General features: G+C 49.1%; 1 protein-coding gene across 9 annotated transcripts; it reads right to left on the bottom strand.

Annotated features, from left to right (window-relative positions):
- Window positions 1-3,034: 3,034 nt before the first annotated feature.
- LOC148777658 (apolipoprotein L2-like) lies at window positions 3,035-15,709 on the bottom strand. Of its 9 annotated transcripts, XM_088837182.1 has the most exons (6): window positions 14,653-14,846; window positions 14,370-14,540; window positions 13,977-14,076; window positions 8,239-8,344; window positions 6,708-6,924; window positions 3,035-4,141 (listed from the first exon to the last, which is right to left on the bottom strand). In XM_088837182.1, the coding sequence occupies exons 4-6, from the start codon at window positions 8,267-8,269 to the stop codon at window positions 3,250-3,252; spliced, it is 1,140 nt and encodes a 379-aa protein (XP_088693308.1). In that variant the 5' UTR covers window positions 8,270-8,344; window positions 13,977-14,076; window positions 14,370-14,540; window positions 14,653-14,846; the 3' UTR covers window positions 3,035-3,249. The 9 variants fall into 9 exon arrangements, 1 of the variants encoding a protein (XP_088693308.1); XR_016037653.1 differs by lacking the exons at window positions 3,035-4,141; window positions 6,708-6,924; window positions 8,239-8,344 and adding an exon at window positions 12,881-13,231 and having other exon boundaries at window positions 13,977-14,053; window positions 14,391-14,540; window positions 14,653-15,704; XR_016037652.1 differs by lacking the exons at window positions 3,035-4,141; window positions 6,708-6,924; window positions 8,239-8,344 and adding an exon at window positions 12,884-13,231 and having other exon boundaries at window positions 13,977-14,053; window positions 14,653-15,703.
- Window positions 15,710-17,783: the final 2,074 nt, after the last annotated feature.

Here is a 17,783-nt window from a genome sequence, read left to right as displayed (position 1 = left end):
CTGGTGGGCTGCTGTCTATGGGGTCACACAGAGTCGGACACGACTGAAGTGACTTAGCAGCAGCAGCAGCAGCAGCTGATGGCAGGGGCGAGGAAGGGCTTCTTTCAGCTCCTCAGGGGAGGAGCCAAGATTGAAGCCAGGATTGTCACTGCCTATTGTAAATGCCACTCCTTCTTTAAAGATCCTTTTTTCTTTCTTTAGGTCATTTTTTCCCCCAGTAACCCTCCTCCTACTGATTCTTCTCTCTTCCACTAACATGAGTTTATCTGGAAGTTAAGCAAAACCACCCTGAGATGCAGAACTCAGCTAATCCAGAGGAGCTGTGTCCAGTTGTCATGAAGGTCCTCTGCCGAGAATGCCTAACAGACGCCAGACCACCATGGACTCAATAAATACAAGCTCAGGGAGAGCAACCACGGGAGCTGCAGACTCAAATCAAGGTGAGGATGCAGCAAGACTTCAATCCAGGGACGTGAGCTGAGACCACCCCATGTGGAGATCCTAAAGATTCAATGACGATAAACTTGGGCTCCACTTGACCCCGGCATCACAAGAGAAGGACCCAGGATGGCTGCAGCAACCTGCCTGCCTGTCCTCGTCGCTTTGCACAGGATCAGTGGGAGGGAGTAGGGAGCTTCAGACTGAGCATGTGACCAGAGGGCTTTAGAGTCATCAGAGTTGCTGATGGAGATGGGCATCTGGGGAAGAGCACAGGGGATCCTCTCCAGGCTGACAGCACAGGTGACCTCAGGGGAACTGGTCTTGGCCATTCACTGCCAGGCTGCTCTCATCACAATAGCCAAAGTGTGCAAGAAAGCAAAATAATATAAGAAAAAATCTGTCTATACATACCACAGACTATGAATCACTTAAAAAAGGAAGAATATTCTTTTTAAAAAATTATTTTAAAAGGAAGAAAATTCAGACACATGCCACAGCCTGGATGTGCCTTGAAGACATTATGTTCAGTGAAATAAAACAGTTACAAAATCTTATTGTATTTTCTGTTTTTATTAGGTTTGTGGAGTAGGCAAATCAATTAAGACAGAAAATAGGGTGGTGGTTGTCAGGGGCTTTGGGAGAGGGAGCGGGAGGTCTGGTCTAGTGGAGCTCAGGTTTCAGGAGAAAGGATATGGAGATGGATGGGGTGGTGGCTGCACAACATATGATGCATTGATACCACTCGCCTGTGCACTTAGAAATGGTTTAGTGGTGAATTTTATGTTGTGTATATTTTACCACAGGAAGTAAAAAAGAAAGAAAAAAAAATCCCGTCACAAAGGACAAATATTGTATGATTCCACTCATATGAGGTCCTGATAGGAGTCAAGTTCATAAAAATCAGGGGTATGCTGGTGCTTGCCAGGGGTGGAGAGGGAGGAGAATGAGGTATTAATACAATTGGGACAGTTTCATTTTTGATGTAAAGCATTCTGTGGATGGATGGTGATGCTGGTTGTACAATGATGTGAGTGTCCTTAATACCACTGAACTGTACACTTAAAATGGGTAAAATGGTAAATTTGATGATTTTCAAAATTGAAAATTTGTTAAAAAGCTGAACCTTTGTGGGAAAACATAGCACCTGAACACTTTGAAGTCTGTAAAACACTTTCACACACACCATTGTGCAAGCTACCACAGCCCTGTGATGAAAACATTTACTGTCTCAATGTCATCTGAGAAAACTAAGGCTCAGACTCGCCCCCAAATGGGGAAATTGGCTGGTCGGTCTGTTTTTTGGACTATGCAGTTTCCTTCCGTTCCGTTCCGTCGCTCAGTCGTGTCCGACTTTTTGCCACCCCGTGGACTGTAGCCTACCAGGCTTCTCCGTCCAGGGGATTCTCCAGGCAAGAATATTGGAGTGGGTTACCATTTCCTTCTCCATGCAGTTTCCCTAGAGGGAGAAAATCCTTAAAGCTTCCAGTAATCTAAAAATGTACTTTCCTTCCATAAATGCTCCCTGTTAGCTTCAGATGAGTCATAAACATCAATTACCTCTTGTCAAAGAAGTGAGCTCAAGGCCCGAGTCCTTAGGGGCCACAGAGAGCTGAGTCTGGTGGGGCCAATGGGGATCCTCTGCAACTGGTATCAAGTGTCAGCTCACTTCTGGAACAGCCCCACCTCATGGGGAAAGCTGCCTGAACTCTTCCTTCACAGAGACTCTGGGGCCCACTCTGCTGTGTCCCACATCTCTCATATTCCATGAGTGGGGAGAGAATTTGGCATCATGCAGCCCTCCTCGATGGGGATAAAATGGAAGCAGTGACAGACTTCATTATCTTGGGCTCCAAATCACTGTAGATGGTGACTGCAGCCATGAAATTAAAAGACATTTGCTTCTTGGAAGAAAAGTTATAGTCAACCTCTACAGTGTATTAAAAAGCAGAGACTCACTTTGCCGACAAAGCGCCATATAGTCAAAGCTGTGATTGTTGCAGTAGTCATGTATGAACATGACAGTTGGACCATAAAGAAGGCTGAAAGCTGAAGAATTGATGCTTTTGAACTGCGGTGTTGTAGACGACTCTTGAGAGTTCCTTGGAGTGCAAGGAGATCCAACCAGTCCATCCTGAAGGAAATCAGTCCTGAATATTCATTGGAAGGACTGATGCTGAAAGTGAAACTCCAATACTTTGGCCACCTGATGCGAGGAGCTGACTCATTTGAAAAGACCCTGATGCTGGGAAAGATTGAAGGCGGCAGGATAAGGGGAGGACAGAGGATGAGCTGGTTCGATGGCATCGCCGACTCAATGGACATGAGTTTGAGTGAACTCCGCGAGTTGATGATAGATAGGGAGGCCTGGCAAGATGCATTCCGTGGGGTCGCAAAGAGTCAGACATGACTGAACGACTGAACTGAACTGAAGCACTTATAAAAAATTTAAAAAGGATAATATGTGCAGAGATACGCAGATAATTGAATCACTTTGCTGTACACCTGAAACTAATACAATATTGTAAATCAACTCTACTTTAATAAAACACGGAAACAAACAAGTCACTACCTACTGAGTTCACAGGTGAGTTGATGCTGGCGAAGTAGGGCTAGAGCCCATCACCAGGGGGAAACCCTTCTTGCTGGAATGTCAAAGCCTGGGGAGGGCGATAGAGGAGCCCCTGCTACTTGTGCTGGGTCTCTACAATCCTAACTCTTTTTCTTTCTCCCACTTTCAAAGCTCGCCTATTCCTGGCCTCTCATGGCTAGTCTCCCTGTCTCTCCCTTATTCTGCCCTCAGCGTCTTCTTCAGTCCAAAATAAGCGGTTTCTCCCCTTGATCCTGCCCATGTCCCTGGTCCCTGCGTTGCTCTAGGGGTGGCCCAGTCGGGCCCTTTTGCAGACACTCATAGATCCAGGTGAGCTCCTCCAACTTCATCTCCAGCTCCTGGGCTTTCTGCCTCATGTTCTCAGCCGATGCTGTCTTTGCCCCCTCCTGCAAGTGCTGTGCATCTTTCACCAGGGAGTACACGTCCAGTGCCATGAATAAACCTGACACCACTCCACTCCCGATGCGGGCTGTTCTAGTCGCTGCCAGAGCTGTGCCTCGGAAATGTCTTCTCACCTGTTGGGCACTTTGGACAGAGACTTGCCCGTTGGTTATGTAGCGCTGAGCAGTGGCTACTAATTGAGGGTTGCCTCTCGCCACCCTGATGGCACGAATATGCCTCCCAAAGTCTTTAACTTTGTAGAGATGCCCTTTATAGGGTTTTATTTCGGCTGTGTCAAGGCGACTGGCCTGGGTTTCTGCTGATGACGTGTTTACACTTTCCACCACCATGGTGGACAAACCTGTTACAGCAGCGGCTGCTCCCAGCCCTATTCCAGTGGCTGAGAGTCCCAGACTGAGGCCTGCTGTAAAGGGAGCCAGAACCAGGCCAAGGATGCCCAGGGCACCAGACACAACGCCGGTGGAGGAGGCTACCACATTGGAGATGGTGCAGTCCCTGTGCACCTTGTCAACGCTGTCTGCGAGCTCACGGAGCTTTTTTATGTTCTCCTCCAGCTCCTGTTTTACCCGAGGAAACTCCTTCAAAAACCTCTCCTTTTCCTGCTGGCATTTTTGGAGGCTGTCTTGGTCCTCCCTGGCCAAGACTGTTTGCAGCTTGCTCAGATATTCTCGTAGTGCATATTCCTCTTCCCTGTAACAATGAACAGTAAAGCCTTAGAAAGACAGCTTGTCTGTGAAACAGGCTCAACAAGCTCTATCCTGCATAAACCACAGAGATTTTATTGTAAATCACTAGAATTTTACTAATGTAAAAACTTTTCCAACCTTAAACCCTTATTTAGATATTTTTAGTGCTCCATGGAGAAGGAAATGGCAACCCACTCCAGTGTTCTTGCCTGGAGAATCCCAGGGATGGGGGAGCCTGGTGGGCTTCCGTCTATGGGGTCACACAGAGTCGGACACGACTAAAGTGACTTAGCAGTTAGCAGAGCTCCATGTACATATTCAATCATGGCATAAATAAGCGAAGGTCATCTTAGGATACCTTTAAGTTCAGAGAGATATTTGATCTAGACACCTCAAAGGTAGACCAATACCATCACTTCCAGAATGTGTGTAAAATGGGAACTTCACAGATAAACAAAGAGAAGTGGGATTAGAGCAGAAAACCCTTCATTCAAGGACCTTAGTGTATAGTGAGGAGTCCACTCGTTCTTTGCTCTTGGCTGCTAGGATGTGGTCCCTAGGCCCCAAGAAAATTCAGGCTGATAAGAATGTCCTCGTCTGCCTGATACTTTGGCCACTGGACAGTCTGACAAGTTGACATGTGATGGGCCTCCGGGTCGTGTGGTATCAGTTCTGACCTCTGGAGGAGCTGGGCTTTAGGGCATTAGTCTGACCTTGGGAGGGGCTGGAGATGACAGGTCAGAGTGATTTGATGTTAAATAGGGTGAGCGACCCTGGCGGGCACTGTTCCACATGTCCTGCCCCACTGAATCCAGGACAGTAATGCATCCTGGGGACAACGGATGCTTCGTGTGTGAAACCTGCTCAGACTCTGCCCTGTGGCTGATGGGAAACTGCATCCTTCCCTGTAATAAACCATAATTGGCATCCTGAAGCTTTAAGTGAGTCTGTGCATCCTTCTATTGAGTTCTAGAATCTGAGGGTGGTTGTGGGATGCCCCAAATTGGCCCATGATGGGAAATCTAAGGACAGTCCCACGACTGTGTTCTCATACTTTTCATATTGGCCTACTGTGTGCCTAGAATTTTATTTTTTATCAAAACACAGCTAGAAGGACCCTTAACGATCATTTTGCCTGGCATCTGCTCTCATCCAAGCCTGATACCCTTGGCCTTCTCAAGAGAAAGACACTGGGTCTGTCCACTGCCCATATTGACTGAGAAGCAGGAGATGTGCTGTGAGCCCTGTTCCCCGTGGCCCCTCCAGCCCACCTCACTGACTCCTGACCCAGCACCCAGCACCCCTGACCTCTCAGGGGTCTCATCTTAATTTGTGACAGCTTCATGAGCCTGTACCCTAAGGCTGTGTGCAACTTTATGGAACCTCTAAAGATTCAGGAGACTTGAGAAAACACCCATCCGAATGGCTGAGCCTGAAGAGACCGGCACTTGCACAGCTGGTGGAGGAGGTGTTCTCCTCTTTGGTGGGGATATGTGAGGTTCCTCAGAATCCCTCAAATGACACATAATCGCAGCCACTTATGATGACCCTGGAGGGCTCACTGAGCCACACGGCCTTCCCACTGACAGGGAGGCTCCACGTAGACTAGAAGAGACTAGTGAGACTTCTCACTCCCAGATGGAGTGAGAAGCCAGGTCCCAGGCAGGGTGTGGAGGACACGGTCACCCAGGGCCCTCTAGCCCAACTTGTTGGGATCCCGTCAGGAAGGGAAGATATGTTCCCTCTCCCACTCCTAGGATCTGTGCTAGGGTCACAGCCCCTTCAGTTCTGTGTCCTTGGGGCCTACTCTCTTCACTCTAGTCCTGGCCCTGCTCCCCAAGCCTGCCTACTAGTCCTCCAACATGGACCCTCTGCTCCACCCTGACCCCTGGGTCTGACCCTGGTCTAGGCCTCCCTGGGCATTTGGACGAGATGATTGGACTTGGTTCCCCACCTCTGACTCTGCAGTTCACTCTGAGGCCATCACCACAATCCATCAGATTGAATTGCTATTCCCACTGGACACATAACAAATCTGACACTCAAAGTCTTAAACCTACAGGCCCAGAGTTGGACAGTGCTAGATCCAGGATCCCACCAGGTCCAGCCAGTTCCCCTCCAGCCTCTCTGCCTTATTGGCTAGCAGGAACCTGCAGTGTTGGTATAATTCCTAAGATGGGGAATGAAAGAGTTCTAGTTGGAAACCCCAGAAACACAAAATGATGTTCGGATCAGGATTTTCTGGCTTGAGCCAAAGGAAGAACTTCTTGTTTCTCATCTCCAGGATAAAGGTCCCTGATTCATCCCAACAAGCTTATTTTGAAATTAACATTAATTGAGCACCTACTCTGTGTCAGCAATAGTGAAAAGCACTTGCGTGCATAATCTCAGTGTCCTCACAATAACACTGAACACACGATGAAGCATAGAGTAGTTCAGTAACTTGTCCGAGGTCATATTACCTGCCCTTCCTTGCCGGTTTAGTCTCTTCTCAACCCAATGTCATTCACTGCCAACAAATAACACGGAGGAAACATTCCACATAGGGCTTGGGGAGGAACATCCTCGACCCCAAACATAGGATCTGCGTGGAGGAAACTAGCATGGGAGAATCTTCCTGGGGCAAGTTGGTGACATTCCTGGTGTACCTGCTTGGTTGCCTGGACAAATCTGCCTTGGTCACAAAATTCTCCCAGGGTATGTCTTCAGCGAGCAGGAATAGCAGTTTTTCCCATCTCACACTCTCCTGGACATACTCAGTGACATCCGTATAAAAGCTTTGGCTCTCTAGACAGAAAAATAAAATTGAAGATTCCAATAAACTATGGTGTGATGTAAATGGTATCGAGTGTGAGTGGTAAAAGTTCCCCCTTTCTGAGCAGCACTCATCTGCATGCTGTTGATGGATTTATCTGGGGTCTCAGGTGGACTGTATGCACCAGCCCCAATTCATAAGTTAACGCCCAGACCCTCCCACTCTGCGGTGACTGCATTACAGGATAGGGGCTTTAAGGCAGTAGCTAGGTGAAGTGAGGCCTTAAGTGTGGGGCCTTAATTCAGTGATATCAGTGTCCTTATTAAATGAAGATACGACAGATCTCTTCCTCTATCTCTCTTCCCTGAAGTGTTAGGTGTTCTTAGGTTTTCTTTTTCTCAGCATCTCTAAGGGAGAAATGAACTCAGGGCTCCCATGGAGGGGAACCCACAGCACTAGATCTGGGTGTTGATTGATTAGGGTCGGTGTGGGTGGAGGAATAACGGAGCACCTGGGCGTCTGCATGGGAGTTTGAGAACAATAGAGCTAGCACCTGCCTGAGGCAGTCACCTGGTAATCAGGTGTTTCTATTTTGGAGCCCTGGGCAGGTGCCCCAGCACAGCACGGGGGAGGGGATTCCAGAGAAGGGGAGAGGTTTCTACTTGGAACTAACACATTCCAGGGAGAGAGGACAGCACCACACTAGGCAGGACCTATGTGGTAGGCCCTGGCCCAGGCCACGGATACACATGTTTGATCCTCATCACAACATAGGGAAATATTCTTCTCATTTTACAGGTTAGGTCAGGGAAGGTGCTCCAGAGCTGGGAGGCAGGTATGGGAGGCAGCAAAGGCTAGATTGGGGTTTAGTTTAGAGTCCGCTGACCCTCACAGAGCAGCTGGGTGGGCAGCAGGGCGAGAGGTGGAGGAAACTGCTTCTGTGCTGACACCCAGGGTCTGGGAGCAGAAGGAGTGTGGACCAAGGGCGAGGGCAGGAGAAGCTGCAGGGGACCTCCTCTCCCTGTCCCACATGGCCTTGGGGAATTCCTCTGCTGTGCCCACCCCACTCCATTGGCTGTCCTGGTCTCACGTCTGAGTCATTAGCCGGGGGTCAGGAGGCAGGGGGAGGAACTTAGCATCTTGGCTGTGGCTCCGAGGAGAGGACCAGGACAGAGTCTGTGGGGACAGACCGCCAGTGTTAGGGGACTCCCCATTGCCTCTCTGGGGGATGCTTATCCACGCCTTTCTTGGTTCCTGATTACTCGGCAGGTTAATTTGGCCTGGAGCCACCACCCTCAATCCTGGCTCACAAGTAAGAACCTGCCAGAGACGAGGTGGCTGACTACCTGAGCAGGTCCTGAGATCTTCTGAGCTCATGGTGTCAGGAGCAGGGTCTCAGAGATCTCCCTTCAGCTCACCCGCCTGTGTCAGGCTGGAAGGTGTCGTTTCACCCTTGGGGAAGAGAAAACAGATTGTGGGCTTGATCACTCATGAGCAGAGGCTGTACAGAGCAGCAAGGGCCAAGCTCCTGGGTGGTTTCCCCTGGGCCGGCCACCAGTGCCACCGTGGACTTAACCCAGTGTGGTTCTCTGTCCCCTGGGCTCTGCAGATCTTTTGTTAAGGAAATTTACTCATCCTCCCGCCGTCCTTCCCAGTCAGAGCCCTTCTCTCCTGTTGGGGCACAAGGAGAGGATAATCAGAGGGGAGACAGCCATCTGTGAAGTTATAGGAGCAATAAAATCAGAGACAGAAGAACAGGTAGGAAGGGAATATTCTCGAAATTACATGAGACTGGGAACACTTGAACAGAGTACATCATGAGGAACGCTGGGCTGGAAGAAGCACAAGTTGGAATCAAGATTGCTGGGAGAAATATCAGTAACCTCAGATATGCAGATGACACCACCCTTATGGCAGAAAGTGAAGAGGAACTAAAAAGCCTCTTGATGAAAGTGAACGAGGAGAGTGAAAAGGTTGGCTTGAAGCTCAACATTCAGAAAACAAAGATCATGGCATCTGGTCCCATCACTTCATGGGAAATAGATGGAAAAACAGTGGAAACAGTATCAGACTTTATTTTTTTGGGCTCCAAAATCACTGCAGATGCTGATTGCAGCCATGAAATTAAAAGACGCTTACTCCTTGGAAGCAAAGTTATGACCAACCTTGATAGTATATTAAAAAGCAGAGACATCACTTGGAAAACAAAGGTCCATCTAGTCAAGGCTATGGTTTTTCCCGTGGTCATGTATGGATGTGAGAGTTGGACTGTGAAGAAAGCTGATCGCCGAAGAATTGATGCTTTTGAACTGTGGTGCTGGAGAAGACTCTTGAGAGTCCCTTGTACTGCAAGGAGATCCAACCAGTCCATTCTAAAGGAGATCAGTCCTGGGTGTTCATTGAAAGGACTGATGCTAAAGCTGAAACTGCAATACTTTGGTCACCTCATGCGACGAGCTGACTCACTGGAAAAGACTCTGATGCTGGGAAAGGTTGGGGGTGGGAGAAGAAGGGGACGACAGAGAATGAGATGGCTGGATGACATCACTAACTGGATGGACATGAGTTTGAGTGAACTCCGGGAGTTGGTGATGGACAGGGAGGCCTGGCGTGCTGTGATTCATGGGGTCGCAGAGAGTCGGACACAACTGAGCGACTGAACTGAACTGAACTGGGAACACTTGTGTTACTAATTGGTTATAGGTGATATAGACCCACTGTGTATGACATGCAGGCTCCTGAAACTCACCTACACTTAGGTCAGTCTGAGTTTTCACATTCCTGCTGGAGCCCGGCCTGGAACCCAAGGCTTTTTGATCCAAATCCCAGGTTTCTGATGACTATGCTCTACTTGATTTAATGTAAAAAATGTCTATTTGTGGATGTATGTTAATCGGAAAATGACTCTTTTTATTGCAAAATGATGTCATGCACCCTATGCTCGAGTCTCTGCCTTGATCAAGTCCCTGCTGCTGTAGTTCCCACAGCCCACATCTTCCTCCCTTCTGCAATAGCCTTCAGCCCACAAACCTTTTTTCTGGAGTCCCACCAGCCCCACTCCAATCCCTGCAGTCCTGCCCTGGTCAGTGGAGGACCGGAATGGTGTCGTCTTTGCTGTCCATTCCTGATGGTTGGACTTCAGGCTGTTTTTAATTCTTTATGTAAATAATAGTGCAAAGAACACTCTTGTTGTAGAAAACTTTGCCTACATTTAAAATTCTTTCATTACGCTATTTCTAGAAGTAGAATGACTGGATCCAAGGGTATCAACACCTAACATTTTTTCATACTTAAGCTACTTTGTGATGCAAAGAAACTGCACAAAGTTACATTCACACATATCATATGTGATGCTGTCCATCCTTTGTCTCATCTCTGTTCTTGTTTTAATAGCAGATCTTTATAGAGAGAGAACTTCTTTTGGTTTCTGCTGTGACTATCTTTTGTTGGGAGACGAGAAAAGAAAGCGTGTTAATTACACTGAGGCAGTATTTTAAGAAGGCAAAAGAGTACTTATTTAAGTATTCTTCCTAAGACCTGACTGAAATGATAGTAAACGGCCTTGTAGTTCCAGTAACAGCTACTCATGAGAGTGGCTTGTATTTCTGATTTTGCTCCACATTGGTAGTTACTCTAAGACTTTATAAATTATAATCCATATTGTTCTGGTAACCAGGAGGTGTGTACCGCTGTATCCCCGTTTACAGCTAAGGAAGCTGAAGCATAGATGTTCTGTAATTTGTCCAAGGTCAGAAACCTTGTTCATGGAGAACTGGGTCCCACCCCACTCCCTGGGCTCAAGATCCCATACCCGGCTGCTTCTCACTTTGCTGCTAACAAAAATAATAAATAAAAAGCAGGGATGGCGGCAACAGGAACCCAAGGTCTTCACACTCCCTCGCTTTGCTGAAAATCATGACTGCTCCTTATTTACCAATTGCACCGTTATCCTTGCTCTGTCTCCACTCTCAGGAGATAAGAGTTACTGAGACAATCATTGGGAAAACTGCCCCTGCCATTCTCTACAGCACCCCATCTAGAGTGGCCCAACTTCCTTAGAGTTTCCCCCAAACTCCCTAACCTGAGCCCCGATCCCAGAATCTTTCTATCACCGTCCCTCTGCAATGCCCAGGGTTCCCCTCAAGAAAAGTAACCATCAGCTTGGTTACTAGGGAGTATGCCTGGTGACGGAGGCTGTGGACACTGACTTTGTGGATGGGAGAGAATTGACACAGACAAGCCCGTCTCCAGGCACGTGGGGAGGAGAGCTGGCTGGTCCCCTGCCTCCTTCTCTGCCTCGAAGCTGCAGGAGCCCAGGAGCCAGGGCGGCCAGTTGAAATTGGGAACACAAGGACCAACAGCCAAGCAGAGAGAGGAGGAGGGTGAGGCAGAAAGGGCTGGTCCTGATGACGCCAAACACTTGAAAATGCGTCAAGCCCCACGACTTATTCTTCCATCCTGCCCTGCCGTTCTTGTCCTGGTCCTGACCCTTGTCTGGGGCCTCCGCTGGCTGTGGATGCTGGATGGTTCTCCCTTCTGCTGGATTCCTATCTGGGTGTCCTCCTCTGTTAGCCTCTGATTGGTCACTAACTGGAAAGGCTGCCAGTGGGAGAGGGGAGGACCCTAGAGAATCCTGTCCCTGCCCAACTGCATGGCCAGACCCAGAGCCCTTCCCTCCACGTGGGCAGACACAGATGCTTCCAAACCTCTTCCTCCACGTGGTACAGCTCACTCCATGGGCAGGGATAGGAGGGGTAAAGGCAGTGTCAAATTCAAGTCCTTAGCCCGTCACCAGGCCCTCCTCAGGCTCCAACTCTGTCTCACTCACCCTCCTGACTCCACAGGGCCTGGTTGAGGGGCCTGGAGGACTCCCAGCTGCCTGGACTCTGGTTCCCCCAGCCTCAGGCCTTCGCTCAGGCTTCCCCTCCAAGGCCTTTCCCCACGTGCCTTGCCAGGTGAAATGTTACTTGCACTTGGAGGCCCGTCTCAAAGGCTTCCTCCCCTGCTGTCTTCCTCTATTTCCCTTCCAGTCCCCCTTGGACTCTTGTACTTTCCTGCCTGTGGGGCTATTTGTGTGGCGTTTCTTCAGCTCCCAGCACTGGGAGGGGGCTCTGTCTCTTCTCTGCGCTCCTCCTGCTTCAGGGCTTCTGGGCCCTTCAGCTGCCCGGGCACAGCCTGGCTAAAACACGAGGCGTGGGACCTCTTACTGGGGCAGGAAACCACCAGATTCTCAGAGACATAGCACTACAACTCTTTTACCTACCGTTGAGTAATTCCATTTGTATTCCTGGTCTGTCTTCATACAAGCTCTTTCTGATAGAGAGTGCCATCAGATTTCTGAGCGTTTCCATTTACGGGCATCCCACGCTTTCCAGAAGATCACCCTCTGCCAGTAAAAGAGGATGTGAGACCTACATGGTCTATGCTCTCCACCATCTTGGTTTAAGAAAGCTTTGGTATGAACACTGTACTCTCAGGTAGCAGGAAACACCTGCATTTCTTCATGTCCCCTTACTCTAGCCATGGTGTTATTATAAGAGGAGAAAGAGGAAGAGAGAACTGTGGCAAAACACGAGGCCTACCTGAAATCTGATATACTATCCTGAGACTTGAAGACTTGAGCAGGACATTCCTAAGCCTCCCCTCCCACAGGATGTCCAGTCCAGGTCGGTCTGGGGGTGGGGCCCAGCTTCCTCCAGTCTCTCGCTCTCTGCTCCCAAACTGCTGCCTGGGACTTTGAGGGCAGAAGCGTGGAGTCATTTCCTGACTGCAATGGAGGCACTTTTGAAAGCACAGAAATGGGTGTGCTACTCCTACCGAGAAAAGTACCCCTTAAACATGTCCTGCTTGAATGAGGAGAAGGAGAAGAAGGAAAAAAATGAAGAGGGGTGAAGAGAAAGAGGAAGAAACAATAAGATTGTAATCACCAATCAATTCCAGAGGATCTAAATGAAAATGGAAAAGGAAAAGAAATGCAAGCTTACTGGAAAAAAATGTTAACAATAATTTTGAGTTGGGAAACCATTCTCATCAAGACACAATTGCTGGAGCCATAAGGAAGGTCTGATTTATTAGACCCCTTAAAGACTAAATTTTCAAAAGGATGCCACAAACCAATTCAGAAATAATGAGAGACCAGAAGACACTGTCTGCAATATTTATAGTGGACAAAGATGAGCATTCCCAACACAAAGAGCGCCTAAAATCCACATGAAAAGACTGAATGCAGTTTTTCACAAATGGGTAAGAGATGTGAACAAACAATTCCCGGGGAGGCAACTTGCCCAGGGTCACACAGCTCTCCGTGGACAGATGGAGGCCACGTCCAGACCTTCTGACCTGGGTGTGTAAGGGAGGGGAGTGGCACATGAGTTTAATAACCCAGAAATGTCTAGGTGTGTCTCCACCTTTATAAACACACAGATCTAATCTCACGCCCCTCTTGTTACACTGATGTATCCTCAGTTTGGCTTCTTGTCTTAGATTGTGAAACCTGTATCATGATGTGGGCGTTGTGCAGCAAGGCCTGCGTCTCCCCACTTGGTCTCCTGTCCTTCCTCCCTCAGGCCTGCGTTTTGCCCCAGGGCCTGGCATGGAGCGGGCACTCAGAGACAGGGTGGGTGATGAAACCTGATTCCTTGTGTCTCAAAAGGAACCGTTTGCCCCCATCAGCCCCAGCACAGCACCCAGGGGCAGACTCAAGGTGGCCAGGCCACAAGGAGGAAGGATTCTAGCCCCCCTGCCGTCCTCTATCCCCCTCGACTTTCTTGAGACTTCCCAAAGGACTCAGCACCCACAACATACAGCTTCCTTCTGGGTCACTGCTCATGTCTCAGGGGTCCACATCCCACGCTGAGACCACCTGAGCAGGCGTCTACCTCCCTCTGCACTGTTTAGGGGGCCCGAGGGTGGGAGGAATCCGTCAGATACCGCTGCTTCCACATCCACGCTCTGTCCTTCGGGCCATGGTCTCACCTCTCTGAGCTTCCATTTCCCTTCTTTTGTCAACCAGTGATAATCAAGGTTTTCTCAGACAGTCGTCCTGAGGATGGGGAGATGGGCAGCGGTCCTACCCACTGCTTACCCGGGGTCTTCCTCTGGCTGAGTGTGAACAAGATCCAGTTGTTCTCAGCTCTGCGTGCAGCCGCCTTCTGTGTGTCTCTGCAATAAACCACGCACACCTTCTGGTCCAGATATATTGGGAGAACCAAAAGGGAAAGTGAAACCCTCATTTCTGAGTGGCTCAAGTTACCAACACCCTGCCCACAGGCCCCACCCAGACCTATTTCCACCCTCCTACTGCCCCCTTAGAGAATCAACCCCAGCCCTGACATCCCACGTCCTCTGACACAGCCCATCTTGCCTCGGCTCCTTGAAGGAGACCTGCCACCTACACACCGTGAGTCCCTTGGCCAACCACTCCCCCACCCCATGGCCGTCTTTCCACCCCCTCAGCCCTCCCCACCCACCCACTCACCAGCCTGCCTGCTGTATTCACCCTCAGGCCACCAGCACGTGGCGCAGTTCCAGAACACACCAGCTCCTCACCGCATACTGGTCACACTGCTGCTGCTGAAGGTCACATCCACGTGGCCTCTAGGGTTTGTTCATGCAGGTCCTTCTGCCAGGGACACCTGCTGCATCGAACCTGGAGAAACCATACTCACCCTGTAAAGCCAAAGTCTGGCTTCACCTCCTCTGAGAAGTCTTCCAGGACCTCCCCTGCAGAGTCCCCTGTCCCTGCTCTGCTCCCTTGGTACCTGGGAGAGGGGCCGAAGGCCACCCCTCAGCCTCTCTGTCCACGCCCCACCCCCACTCCTTTTGATCAAGTCCTTCTAGACTTGGCCCTGCTGACAGGCACAGACCTAGTGCCTTCAGGTCCCAGCAACTCGCCTGAGGAGGCCCAGCCTTAGTGGTCAAGGTCATTCGGATGAATACACCGTGTATGGGAAGGGCTGAGAGCATGCTGCTACTTTCTACCCTGGGTTATTTTTAGTTGCTGCACAGTTTCTTTTCTCGAAACGGAGGACCTTTCCCGGAAGGCTGGTGATCTGGCAACTGAAAAGTCAGCAACAGAGAACCAGTCTCATTTTCTGTTTGGTTCCTGAGCAAAGAGCGAAGGCATCTGGAGGGCTGAGCATTAGCCACCCTCTGGCAGGCTCTGTCCACACCTTTCCTGCTTTACTCTCACATCAGCACTAGGAAGTGTCGGGTCCATTTTTCAGATAAAGAAACAGAAGAAAAGGTCCTACTGCCTGAGAGTCCTGGTGGACTTTTCTTTTTTGCCCCCACCACAAGGACAGCAGTGGGGCTGGACCACCTATGGAGGCCCACCTGCCCTTTCATCAGGGGTGCTTCCCCAGAAAATGGCCCCAGTCATCATGGTCAGCTTCCCCATCTTAGAGGGAGGGACAGAGGAGTGATGGGTGTTACTCCATGAGGACCGCACTCTACAGTTTGGTCTAACAATTACCCCGGAACACAGACCAGGAATCTGACCTGATTTTTGCAGGAAGGTAGGAGAAGGCAATGGCAAGCCACTCCAGTACTCTTGCCTAGAAAATCCCATGGATGGAGGAGCCTGGTAGGCTGCAGTCCATGGGGTCGCTAAGGGTCGGACACGACTGAGCGACTTCACTTTCACTTTTCTCTTTCATGCATTGGAGAAGGAAATGGCAACCCACTCCAGTGTTCTTGCCTGGAGAATCCCAGGGACGGGGGAGCCTGGTGGGCTGCTGTCTATGGGGTCACACAGAGTCGGACACGACTGAAGTGACTTAGCAGCAGCAGCAGCAGCAGCTGATGGCAGGGGCGAGGAAGGGCTTCTTTCAGCTCCTCAGGGGAGGAGCCAAGATTGAAGCCAGGATTGTCACTGCCTATTGTAAATGCCACTCCTTCTTTAAAGATCCTTTTTTCTTTCTTTAGGTCATTTTTTCCCCCAGTAACCCTCCTCCTACTGATTCTTCTCTCTTCCACTAACATGAGTTTATCTGGAAGTTAAGCAAAACCACCCTGAGATGCAGAACTCAGCTAATCCAGAGGAGCTGTGTCCAGTTGTCATGAAGGTCCTCTGCCGAGAATGCCTAACAGACGCCAGACCACCATGGACTCAATAAATACAAGCTCAGGGAGAGCAACCACGGGAGCTGCAGACTCAAATCAAGGTGAGGATGCAGCAAGACTTCAATCCAGGGACGTGAGCTGAGACCACCCCATGTGGAGATCCTAAAGATTCAATGACGATAAACTTGGGCTCCACTTGACCCCGGCATCACAAGAGAAGGACCCAGGATGGCTGCAGCAACCTGCCTGCCTGTCCTCGTCGCTTTGCACAGGATCAGTGGGAGGGAGTAGGGAGCTTCAGACTGAGCATGTGACCAGAGGGCTTTAGAGTCATCAGAGTTGCTGATGGAGATGGGCATCTGGGGAAGAGCACAGGGGATCCTCTCCAGGCTGACAGCACAGGTGACCTCAGGGGAACTGGTCTTGGCCATTCACTGCCAGGCTGCTCTCATCACAATAGCCAAAGTGTGCAAGAAAGCAAAATAATATAAGAAAAAATCTGTCTATACATACCACAGACTATGAATCACTTAAAAAAGGAAGAATATTCTTTTTAAAAAATTATTTTAAAAGGAAGAAAATTCAGACACATGCCACAGCCTGGATGTGCCTTGAAGACATTATGTTCAGTGAAATAAAACAGTTACAAAATCTTATTGTATTTTCTGTTTTTATTAGGTTTGTGGAGTAGGCAAATCAATTAAGACAGAAAATAGGGTGGTGGTTGTCAGGGGCTTTGGGAGAGGGAGCGGGAGGTCTGGTCTAGTGGAGCTCAGGTTTCAGGAGAAAGGATATGGAGATGGATGGGGTGGTGGCTGCACAACATATGATGCATTGATACCACTCGCCTGTGCACTTAGAAATGGTTTAGTGGTGAATTTTATGTTGTGTATATTTTACCACAGGAAGTAAAAAACAAAGAAAAAAAAATCCCGTCACAAAGGACAAATATTGTATGATTCCACTCATATGAGGTCCTGATAGGAGTCAAGTTCATAAAAATCAGGGGTATGCTGGTGCTTGCCAGGGGTGGAGAGGGAGGAGAATGAGGTATTAATACAATTGGGACAGTTTCATTTTTGATGTAAAGCATTCTGTGGATGGATGGTGATGCTGGTTGTACAATGATGTGAGTGTCCTTAATACCACTGAACTGTACACTTAAAATGGGTAAAATGGTAAATTTGATGATTTTCAAAATTGAAAATTTGTTAAAAAGCTGAACCTTTGTGGGAAAACATAGCACCTGAACACTTTGAAGTCTGTAAAACACTTTCACACACACCATTGTGCAAGCTACCACAGCCCTGTGATGAAAACATTTACTGTCTCAATGTCATCTGAGAAAACTAAGGCTCAGACTCGCCCCCAAATGGGGAAATTGGCTGGTCGGTCTGTTTTTTGGACTATGCAGTTTCCTTCCGTTCCGTTCCGTCGCTCAGTCGTGTCCGACTTTTTGCCACCCCGTGGACTGTAGCCTACCAGGCTTCTCCGTCCAGGGGATTCTCCAGGCAAGAATATTGGAGTGGGTTACCATTTCCTTCTCCATGCAGTTTCCCTAGAGGGAGAAAATCCTTAAAGCTTCCAGTAATCTAAAAATGTACTTTCCTTCCATAAATGCTCCCTGTTAGCTTCAGATGAGTCATAAACATCAATTACCTCTTGTCAAAGAAGTGAGCTCAAGGCCCGAGTCCTTAGGGGCCACAGAGAGCTGAGTCTGGTGGGGCCAATGGGGATCCTCTGCAACTGGTATCAAGTGTCAGCTCACTTCTGGAACAGCCCCACCTCATGGGGAAAGCTGCCTGAACTCTTCCTTCACAGAGACTCT

The sequence above is a fragment of the Moschus berezovskii genome, chromosome 6, assembly GCF_049115385.1.
Source record: "Moschus berezovskii isolate FMDL1 chromosome 6, NW_MosBer_1.0, whole genome shotgun sequence".
Lineage (NCBI taxonomy): Eukaryota > Metazoa > Chordata > Mammalia > Artiodactyla > Moschidae > Moschus > Moschus berezovskii.
Note: the sequence above shows the minus strand (reverse complement) of the source record. Positions and strands in the feature narration are given on the sequence as shown.

Excerpts from the sequence above, each read along its gene's own strand:
- LOC148777658 (XM_088837182.1), bottom strand. The coding sequence starts at position 8,269 with ATGAGCTCAGAAGATCTCAGGACCTGCTCAG. Across the intron at positions 6,925-8,238 it reads AGATCTCAGGACCTGCTCAG|AGAGCCAAAGCTTTTATACG; the intron begins GTAGTCAGCCAC and ends TTTTCTGTCTAG. Across the intron at positions 4,142-6,707 it reads ACGCAGATCCTATGTTTGGG|GGAAGAGGAATATGCACTAC; the intron begins GTCGAGGATGTT and ends TCATTGTTACAG.